Here is an 11,908-nt window from a genome sequence, read left to right as displayed (position 1 = left end):
AAACAATTTTGTGGAATAGCCTTCATTTCTAAGAACAAGAATAGACTGTCGAGTTTCAGATGAAAGTTCTCTTTTTCTGGCCATATTGAGCGTTTAATTGACGCCACAGATGTGATGCTCCAGAAACTCAATCTGCTCAAAGAAAGGTCAGTTTTGTAGCTTCTGTAACGAGCTAAACTGTTTTCAGATGTGTGAACATGATTGCACAAGGGTTTTCTAATCATCAATTAGCCTTCTGAGCCAATGAGCAAACACATTGTACCATTAGAACACTGGAGTGATAGTTGCTGGAAATGGGCCTCTATACACCTATGTAGATATTGCACCAAAAACCAGACATTTGCAGCTAGAATAGTCATTTACCACATTAGCAATGTATAGAGTGTATTTCTTTAAAGTTAAGACTAGTTTAAAGTTATCTTCATTGAAAAGTACAGTGCTTTTCTTTCAAAAATAAGGACATTTCAATGTGACCCCAAACTTTTGAACGGTAGTGTAAATGACCACCATAACCACAACACCAGGGGGAGCTCCACAAACCACGTTAAACCCAGATTCCGATCTAACAAAGGTTTTAACTCATTCTCCTTCTATGCCACATCAATATGGAATGCACTCCCAACAAGTGTAAAAGAAAGTGCATCTCTATCATCCTTCAAAACCACACTAAAAGAACACCTCCAGGCAACTACAACCCTAGACTAACACCCTCCCCCCACCACATCCCACCTCCCCGGATTGTAAATAATCAAATGTAAATAATCAAATGTATATACTTGTTCTTATGCTTTCTGAGCTCACTATGTTCACTGCTCTCTGTACATATCTTACCAAGTCAGACCTACATTGTTTCAATGTCCATTTCTCTGATGATGCAATTGTTGATGACTGAAGTGCTGATATCAACCAAACTTAAACCCCCCCCCCCCCCCCTCCCACACACACACACACACACACACACACACACACACACACACACACACACACACACACACACACACACATCCCACCACCCCCTCCCCGGATTGTAAATAATGTAAATAATTCAATGTATATACTCTGATGATTATCTTGTGTGATGACTGTATTATGAAAATAGTATATATTTATACCATGAATTGATTTATGCAGACCCCGACTAAAACAAGTTGAAAAACTTATTGGGGTGTTACCATTTAGTGGTCACTTGTACGGAATATGTACTGTACTGTGCAATCTACTAATAAAAGTTTCAATCAATCAATCAAATCAGAACTACTAAACATTTCAATCACATTAAAGAAATACGCGCCTTTTTTGTTTTGTTTTCATACATAATTAAATCGTGTTATTCTGTACTTGGACTGTAGTGACGCAATAAAAGTGAGTAATAAATCCAGGTAAATACACATGCGCAGAGTCGTGTATAAACGACAGCAACACTACTCTGCACATGAGGCTTTTTGTTGCCCTCATGTGGCCAAAAGTAATACTGCAGTGATGGCGTCCAACACAGCTAGTAGTAGAATGTACTTTCCGGGAATTTACGAGTAATTAAGCAACACTCCAAACACATAAACACTCAAAATAATTGCGATAAAATCGTGTTTTTTAGGATAATGTGCATTTTAGGGAAAATATAACAAAACCTGTCTTTTTTTTTAGAATAAACAGTAATATTAAGATCATAAGCAAAATGAGGGGTCACTAAGATCTTGGCAACGTTACAGTGGTATTTGAAAAGTAATATTACTATTATTATTATTATTATTATTATTATTATTATTATCAACATAATTAGTGTCAATAGGCTGCAGCCCCCCTGCGACCCCGAAAGGGACAAGCGGTAAAAATGGATGGATGGAACAGATGACGTGATGTATTTCAGTGCTGTGGGTTTTACACGCTGATGCCAATAGAGGGCGTCTCGAGACCAAGGCTTCAGATTGAAGCCATAGTGACACCTGTTGAGAGACGATTAAATAAAAGCTGGACAAAATCTTTCTCTGTCATTTTTAACTTGGAATAACGTACCAAACATTTATGTAAAACATAACCGTAAAATTGATGTTTTTTGTTTTACTTCTAATCTAATTTACTTCTAGTCGACAATTAGCCGGAGCACAGTGTTGCGTTTAAATCATGTGGGATTTTTGATTCCACCGTGTTAAAACTGATACGTAACTTTCTGCAATGTTTCTGTTTTAGCTTTTCAGTGTGACCCTCATTTTGATGGGTCTGGGGACTTTAATTGATACAGTAAATAACTGATTATAATACAAAACTGATTAAAATGAAAGTAAATGTAAAATGTTACCCTGTTTTGTTCACAATGTTGCGTTTAAGTTCGTGTGGGATGTTTTACTTTCACATTTTTAAATGACAACATCATTTTTGTAACGTTTTGCCATTTTTCCATTTTAGCTTTCAGTGTACATGTCACCATCACTCATTTTGATGGTTTTGTGAACCTCTAATGATACATAATAAATGACATTAAAAGTATAATTTTAGCCAACTTTGTTTTACACATATACTCAGGATAGCTATAAGGCACGGTGTTGCGTTTCACATCATGTGGGAATTCTGACTTCACCATGTTTCTCAATTTGTGTAATTTAGTTTTTCACTGTGACCAATACACTCAGTTGGTGACGTCCATTGATAATTAATTGTCCATCAAGACAGAAAAGGTACAATTTTTGCCCATTTTGTTATTACTCGAAGAGGTTGATGAGGTCAGCTTGGGCACAGTGTTGCGTTTAAGTTCATGTGGGATTTTGGAATTTTTATTTTAGCTTTTAGTGGGACTCTTTTTGATGGTTCTGGGGACCTCTATTGATACTTAATTGATCTTAAATGATAGAAAAAGTCAAATTTCAGCCCATTTTGTTTTCAAATAGTACTCTACAATTACAGGATATATTTGGGGCACAGTGTTGCGTTTAGTCAAGTCAAGTCAAGTCAAGTCAACTTTATTTATATAGCACATTTTCAACAACTTTTTAGATTGCACCAAAGTGCTTTACAGGTTAAAAAAGCATGGAGCAAACAAAAACAAAAAAACAAAAAAAAAAACAAAAACAAAAAAAAAACTAAGCAAAACAAAAAAAAACAAAAAAAAAACAAAGAACATAAACAATGAGTGTGCTAAACAAGATAATGCAAATGCAATACGGTAAAAGGGGTCGAATAAAAAGTTTTTAAAAAATTTGCAGAATAAAAAAAATTAAAATAAAATAAAAATAAAAGTGCTACAAATTGAAAAATACAACTAAAGCGAAGGGGTGGGAGGGGGGGGGGGACTAGAAATGGTGGCCTAGTGGGCGGACTCAGCTCGGGTCAAAGGCCAGCGAGAAGAGGTGGGTCTTAAGGAGGGTTTTGAAGACCCCCAGGCTCCGGGCTGACCTAATGTCAGGTTCGTGTAGGACTGCTGACTTTTCCAGGTTAAAACTACTATATAATTCTTGCAACATTCTGCAATTTTTCAGTTTTTAAGTATAAGCCTACACTCATTTGATGGTTCAGGGCAGTGGTTCTCAAACTTCTTTGCACCACAGACCGGTTTAGTGTAGGCATTATTTTCAGGCGCCAGCTTTCCACTTGTGCCAGATAAATACAGCAAAAATAAGTGCATGAAAAATACAACTCACTATAACGCTGAATTAGTGGGAGCCTAGGGCTTGTTTATTTGCAATGAGATGCAGATGGAAATCAGCCTTTGGCTAAAATCTGTCACATTTATATTTTATTTGTTCATTAATGTGCATTGTATCATGTCACCAAGCTATAACTAACAAATATAACAAACGGCATCTTCCTATGGGGAGTTTATTGTACATCTATAAACAAGCTTATTGGTGTGTCTAGTGCAGTGGTTCTTAACCTGGGTTCGATCGAACCCTAGGGGTTCGGTGAGTCGGGCTCAGGGGTTCAGCGGAGGTCAAGACACACCCGACTCATCGTGTGAATAAAAACTTCTCCCTATCGGCGTATTACAGGTACGGCAACAGCAGAAGTCACACTGATTTGCAGGTGTGTAATTTGTTGTGAGTTTATGCACTGTGTTGGTTTTGTTCTTTGAACAAGGTTAGGTTCATGCTCGGTTCATTTTGTGCACCAGTAAAAAAACATGGTAACACTTTAGTATGGGGAACATATTCACCATTAATTAGCTGCTTATTAACATGCAAATCAGTAACATATTGGCTCTTAACTAGTCATTATTAAGTACTTATTAATGCCTTACTCGGCATGGCCTTATTATAACCCTAACCCTCTAACCCTGGCCCTAACCCTCTAACCCTAACCAAATAACTCTAAATTAAGTCTTTGTTACTTAGAATATGTTCCCCATACTAAAGTGTTACCAAAAACATGTAACTTTGTCTTGAATTCTAAAAAAAAACATCATTTTATTTTTCACTAAAGAAGGGTTCGGTGAATGCGCGTATGAAACTGGTGGGGTTCGGTATCTCCAACAAGGTTAAGAACCACTGGTCTAGTGGGACCATACTTGCCAACCCTCCCGAATTTTCCGGGAAACTCCCGAAATTCAGTACCTCTCCCGAAAACAAATATTCTCCCGAAAATCTCCCGATTTTCAGCCGGAGCTGGAGGGGGCGTGGCCTCCAGCTCCGGACCTGAGTGAGGACAGCCTTTTTTCACGTCCGCTTTCCCACGATATAAACAGCGTGCCTGCCCAATCACGTTATTCCATATGAGGCGTCCGGCATACCGCCAATGAGCATGGTGCAGATGGAGAAGATCTTCTCGGCGTCCGTGTAGGCGCACACGTTGCCAAAGTCGACGCTGGACAGGCTGCTGAGGGCGGCGGTGTATGAGCTGCGCACCGACGGGTCGCCGACCGTGTTGTTGACGTAGGGCATCTCCAGGCGTTTGCCCAGTTCATGGAGCCGTCCTCGGGGAAGAGACGGTAGGACAACAGGGTGACAAGAACTAAATAATCCAGACTAGAGATAAATTGTATTATTATGTTTATCTTACCTAAAACTAAATATATTATTAATTTAAAAATAAAAAATAAAAATAAAAGTTTACTATATTTTGCTAAAAACATCAAAGTTAATTGTATTTTTATTTGTATTTTTCCTGACTCCTTATTACATCCAGCCATAGAATTATACACTAAAATAAATATATTTGAAATAATGAATTTTAAATTATCATAATAATTCATTTAAAATGACCATATTTAATTATTAAAATAATTACTTGTTAATAAACAACTTTTAGCATTTTATTCATTACATTTTGAAGCTCTCAGAAGCCAAATTATGTTATATTCCTTAAGATTTATTTATGCAAGTTTGAAGTATCAATTATCTAAACACAGTTTTGTTTGCATATTTTCAGGATGGAGATAGATATATATATATATATATATATATATATATATATATATATATATATATATATATATATATATATATATATATATATATATATATATATATATATATATATATATATATATATATAAATAAATGAAATACTTGACTTGGTGAATTCTAGCTGTAAATATACTCTTCCCCTCTTAACCACGCCCCCTCCCCCGTACCCCACCCCCCACCTCCCGAAATCGGAGGTCTCAAGGTTGGCAAGTATGAGTGGGACAGGCGAAAGTTAAAGGCCTACTGAAATGATTTTTTAAAATTTAAACGGGGATAGCAGATCCATTATATGTGTCATACTTGATCATTTCGCGATATTGCCATATTTTTGCTGAAAGGATTTAGTAGAGAAAATCGACGATAAAGTTCGCAACTTTTGCTCGCTGATAAAAAAAAGCCTTGCCTGTACCGGAAGTAGCGTGACGTCACAGGAGCTAGCATTCCTCACAATTCCCCGTTGTTTACAATGGAGCGAGAGAGATTCGGACCGAGAAAGTGATGATTACCCCATTAATTTGAGCGAGGATGAAAGATTCGTAGATGAGGAACGTTACAGTGAACGACTTGAGAGGCAGTGATGGACGTATCTTTTTTCGCTCTGACCGTAACTTAGGTACAAGCTGGCTCATTGGATTCCACACTCTCCTTTTTATATTGTGGATCACGGATTTGTATTTTAAACCACCTCGGATACTATATCCTCTTGAAAATGAGAGTCGAGAACGCGAAATGGACATTCAGTGCCTTTTATCTCCACGACAATACATCGGCGAAATGCTTTAGCTACAAGCTAACGTGATAGCATCGTGCTTTAACTGCATATAGAAATTAAAAAAATAAACCCCTGACTGGAAGGATAGATAGAAAATCAACAATACTATTAAACCGTGTACATGTAAATACACGGTTAATGCTTTCCAGGCTGGCGAAGGTTAACAATGCTGTGCTAACGACACCATTGAAGCTAACTTAGCAACTTAGCAACCAGACCTCACAGAACTATGTACTCTCTCCTTTTTCTATTGTGAATCACGGATTTGTATTTTAAACCACCTCGGATACTATATCCTCTTGAAAATGAGAGTCGAGCACGCGAAATGAACATTTAAAGTGACTTATCTCCAAGACAATACATCGGTGACACACTTAGCTACTGAGCTAGCGCGATAGCATCATTCTCAAATGAAGATAGAAACAAAATAAATAAACCCCTGACTGGAAGGATAGATAGAAAATCAACAATACTATTAAACCGTGGACATGTAAATACACGGTTAATGATTTCCAGGCTGGCGAAGGTTAACAATGCTGTGCTAACGACGCCATTGAAGCTAACTTAGCAACCAGACCTCACAGAACTATGTACTCTCTCCTTTTTCTATTGTGAAACACGGATTTGTATTTTAAACCACCTCGGATACTATATCCTCTTGAAAATGAGTCGAGCACGCGAAATGGACATTTAAAGTGACTTATCTCCAAGACAATACATCAGTGACACACTTAGCTACTGAGCTAGCGCGTAGCATCGTTCTCAAATGAAGATAGAAACCCATCAACAGCCGTGCTCACCCGCATTCCAGCGATCAACGGCACGACGAAGGACTTCATCCGTGGGTTTGGCGGCAAGCATCGGCTAGGCGTAGTAAGTAGTCCTTGTTGTGTTGCTGTAAGTATTGTAATGCCCCGCACTGGAGAAGGAGTCACACAGACAAGGAAGCGCTGCTCAATCGCTTTATTAAAAAGCGGTAACTGGTTGTAGTTCAAAAAGTAACGCACACACATACACGAGCTACTGTTAGCCAAAACTCACGCTCACACACACAAGTTCTCCGCCAACTCACTCGCGCATGCGCGTTCCCCAAACCCTTAAAGACAGTACACTAATGCAAATATCACAGATATTACAGTATTGTACTTAGCCGCTAAGACACTGATCGATCCCACCTACAACGTTCTTCTTTGCAGTCTCCATTGTTCATTAAACAAATTGCAAAAGATTCACCAACACAGATGTCCAGAATAATGTGGAATTTTGTCGAAGAAAACAAGAGTCTTTTCTATCGGGTCCGATGGGGTCCAACCACTTCCGTTGCTTTAGTGACGTCACGCGCATAAATCATATCCAAAGGAGTTTTTCAACCGGAAGTGTGGCGGGAATTTTAAAATTGCACTTTATAAGTTAACCCGGCCGTATTGGCATGTGTTGCAATGTTAAGATTTCATCATTGATATATAAACTATCAGACTGCGTGGTTGGTAGTAGTGGGTTTCAGTAGGCCTTTAAGTCGAAGAAAATGCAGTCGTTTATAAATTATTTAATGTTTCTCTGCGGCCCGGTAGCAAATGCGTCACTGTCCCTCGACCTGTGGTTGGGGACCACTGATTCAGGGGATCTCTATTGATAGATACATACTTGACCACAAATGACAAAAAGCCACATTTATTTGCACAGGTTGACAATAAATAACTCACCCAGGCGTAATGTTTGTAATTGAACCCCAAATCTTTATTAACCACTGCTTGCTCACAAAGATATACAGTATGTGGAGAGAGGAATAACACACGAATGAATAGAGAAAGAGAGAGAAAGGGTTGGTTTGGGGTCGTCTGGGACAAACTGGTCAAATGTCAGTGCATTATTATCGCCATCACACGGCACACACATCTGCAGCCTTTTTCCTAAACTCGGTACTGTTCTACACACTACTGTGCAACAACGTGTCGCCAACCAATGGGGTTCAACCTCCGGTTTCAACACCCCCCTTGGTTCTTAAAGCCCCCCTGATAGATATCGACCTCCAAGTGTGCTGTAATCCCTGTGAAAAGATGAGTTACTATGTGTTTTCTCAGCCATTTTATATGCTTCCATGTTATTGGTGTGTGCTATGCTAGACACGTGACTGTACAAAGGGACGAGGCCTAGCTTTATGCCATATAACCCAATTCATTTTGCATGCAGCGCCAAAATATGTGCTACGATTGGCTGAAAAGCCTGCCAATCTTGCGGCGAGCATCGAGAAAAAACATTTAATAAACTATTTAAAGTTGCTCAGCTCAGAATTAGTCGATTTGTTGGTAAATTGCTGCGCGTTTGTCCGCCTGTACACGGACGTACTTGAATGCGTCACTAGAAGCCACGTGACAACGCTCGCCTCTCCAATTGGTCGGCGGGAGAATGTAAACAGGAAGAAGTGGAAGCAGCGAGGGTACACGCGCGGATTACTTTAATGACTAAAGTTGACAACGTAGCTCGCTAAAGTGCACTAGGAAGCAACCGAGTGCAAATTACTGTGTTGAAAAGATGCTCCATTACAGCCAGGGGGATGACATGCTGACGGCTAACATGCAAAGCCGGTGACGCGTTGGCTAAATCACCGCTGACTACCCTGAATGGTTCATTTGGTAAGTTCGGTTGGTCTGTACCTGTGTTAACACATGACCTGGGGCTGGCTTCAATTAGGGTGCTAGTGATGCCAAAAAGGGATGTTTAAATGCTATCTTGCCCACCAGACACTCACAAGCTTGAACACTATTTGGCTGGAGAGAAAACAAAAATCGATTTTAGTGTTCAGCCTGGCAATGGTGATGATTTGCAGCGGAATGAGTGTGCAAAGGGACAAAAAGGTTGATGAAGGGCCTTGCAAACAGTCACAGCAAACATGAGCTAGCTGGCAAACTCACAACAAACACCTAAGCCTGCTACCGCACCACAAAAACAACGTAAAATAATGCAATCACATCCATTTTAAATGCAAGAAGAGTGGTGTCCAGAACAAAATGTCACACAATCAATACTTTTGCTGCTTGTCTCGTAACAAAAAAAGAAGTATTTACAAAACCGTTCTGATTCATTCTGCTTGGGGAGATTAACGTGTGAGATTTGATCATTTTTTTCTTGGTATTGATTCTTTTGCAGTTTTCAAAATCCACCCCCGAAGACCCCCCGCCATGATGCTGTGTGGTGCTTTCAGAGCAGTAACATGAGAGGGGGCAGTATGGCAAAGGGGGGAGAGACGGGCGGGGTTGGAGGTGGCCGCTAAGAACCTCGGGCGGGGTGGAGTGATAATAATAATGATGGTGGCGGTGATGGTGATGGTGGGCTCCTCACGCTGTCACCTCCTCTTTCAATTCCTTGTTCCTGCGCACCTCCTGAGCGTGCTTCTCCTGTGGAAAAGAAAACCCAAGTCAACTTCTCGTCCGCTTGAACTTTTTCCCAACCGTGATGGCTTCACATCACGGATGAGGTCCTCGTCCCCGAGCTAGTCCCCCGTCTCATTGTCGCATCAGCGTCTCTGTCAGACCATTCTGTGTTTACCAACGCTCACGGCCGCCTTGATGCACGGGCTTACCTGAGCTGATGCCCGGGGGCCCCCACCCAATCAGGGCCCCGCCGATTTTGACGGTGGAATGCAATGGTTGGTGTTCATATCTGTCAATCATACACAGCGCTGCTTCGCCTAGCGATTGTGTACTCTCTCTCTTAGCCGCCTTGTTTTTTCCCACTGCTCTGAGCGGGTGTGAAAGGCCAGCGTCCTGACTACTGAGCTAAAAGCACAGACAATCTCTCTAATCTTACTGCACATCCATGTTGCTATGTTTTCAAACAAGCAGGAGACATATTTTTATGGACATTTTAGAAGCAGTCGTGCAGTGCATCAACATTGGAACCACTTTTTTTGTTTTTACAGCTGAAGGTGCGCTCATTGGAGAGAGGCTGCTCATACCCCGTCTTTTTTTTTAAATATAAGAAATATTGTAATAATATACTGTATTAAATGTGAAATAAATGAATGTCATTAAAAGAATATTAAGTGACACAAAAACGCATACATTCAATTTGCTTTGAGTCCTTAAATCCTCTAGCAGCTATAAAATTATGAAATTATTTTGCTGAATAGATGATATGTCTAATATTTTTTATTTCTGACCAAAATCACATTGGACGAAGGATTCTCGTCTGTCCATCGTCCATTCTTTTGTAGCGCCAGCGCCGATCCTGCAGCCGTGTGTGGAACGGTCAGTTTGCACGTCCTTCTGACATGTGATGAATAAAATGCAAAATAGTGCTCGCAAAGCGGTAATGAGTGTTGATAAATCACTTTGCGTGTGTTAAATAATGATATTTACATCTTATCCTCCCAGTATTGCGGGCGCTTTGTTGATCAGCATTTATTTTACATATTAATGAAGACTGAGGCGCAAAATGGATTGCACGTCTTATTCTGCTCACTTGAGAGACGCAATACACTTTGCACACGTTTAGTAGATCAGGTTTGCACATGTTTTAATACACGCAAACCTTTAGTAAATCAGGCCCATGGTGTTGTGTTCCCATACTTGCCAACCCTCCCGTTTTTAGCGGGAGAATCACGATATTCAGCGCCTCTCCCGACAGAGATTTTCTCCCGACAAACTCCCGGTATTCAGCCGTAGCTGGAGGCCACGCCCCCCCCCAAAAAAAAGTCTGCCGCAGCTACGGTTGGGTATCGAGTATCGAGTATCGATTGGAACCGGGACTAACTTTCCGATTCTCCCGGAATCGTTCAAAAGTTTAAATTTCGATTCCTAGTTTCGATACCAAGTCCGCCGACCGGAAAAAAAGAATACGTCCGCTGACCGGAAGAAGAAGCCGCTGAACACCAACAAAGAAGCGCCCACCGCTGGAAGTGTTAGCATAGCCGAGCCTATGTAGCCGAGCGAGTCAGTCAAGCATTGATAGCGGGCGTCGGCGGTCGAAAGTGTGGCTTTATTTTACTAAAAAAAAAGAAATATCGGCAAAATATAACACGTGCGACAGGACTGTTTCGTGCTTAGGAGGGTGCACGTCGAACATGATGAAGCACCTCCGAGTTCATGAAGTACAAATATATGCATATCCCGTCTTAATATATGCACCGACCGTCCTCCTCCTGCTGTCAGGGGCCGTATTTATCAAGCTTCTTAGAATTACTCCTAAGAAGTCTGCTAAGAGTTGACTTAAGAGTAAGTAAATTCTTCGCTGAAAGCTGCACTTGAAAGTTAGTTATCAAGCGTCTTACTCACACTTTCAGCGAAGTGTAGGACTGAATCTTAAGTGTCACACTCAGAGCTGAATTACAACATTACTATGTGCCATAAACAGAATTTTAGGTGACGTCATTTCTGTGTCCATAGAAATGACCAATTACGGAAGGGAATCCCTAGTCTAAGAATAAAGAAATATCTTAGAAATATTTAAGTGGACAATGGGAGTGTATATTTTGACAATAAACTACAAAATAATACAAAACAAACTAGTCCCCGCCCGCACTCACGCTACCGCTCCCTCTCTTCTCTCGCCCACACACTCACTGACGTCACTCACCTCACACATACGCTACTCTCATAAAAAATGTTTTCCAATTCATTAATTAGGCAACTAATTTGAAACTGGTGTGGGTTGTTCTATATATAATATACCACTGCAGCCACATACAGTAATCAACAAGCAATCGAAAATTATTAAATCTGTGACAAAAAGTAATACCTGCTCC

General features: G+C 40.3%; 1 protein-coding gene across 1 annotated transcript in view; it reads right to left on the bottom strand.

The window, feature by feature from the left end:
• Positions 1 to 7,875: 7,875 nt before the first annotated feature.
• Positions 7,876 to 11,908, bottom strand: part of stmn2b (stathmin 2b) — a 40,176-nt gene continuing 36,143 nt past the window's right edge. The window contains exon 7 of the mRNA XM_062056587.1: positions 7,876 to 9,560. Coding sequence (XP_061912571.1) covers positions 9,501 to 9,560 — 60 coding nt within the window. The 3' untranslated portion in view covers positions 7,876 to 9,500. The remainder of the gene's footprint in view (positions 9,561 to 11,908) is intronic.

This window comes from Entelurus aequoreus, linkage group LG08 (assembly GCF_033978785.1).
Source record: "Entelurus aequoreus isolate RoL-2023_Sb linkage group LG08, RoL_Eaeq_v1.1, whole genome shotgun sequence".
Classification (NCBI taxonomy): domain Eukaryota; kingdom Metazoa; phylum Chordata; class Actinopteri; order Syngnathiformes; family Syngnathidae; genus Entelurus; species Entelurus aequoreus.
The sequence above is the reverse complement of the archived record's forward strand: the minus strand, read 5'-3'. Positions and strand labels throughout refer to the sequence as shown.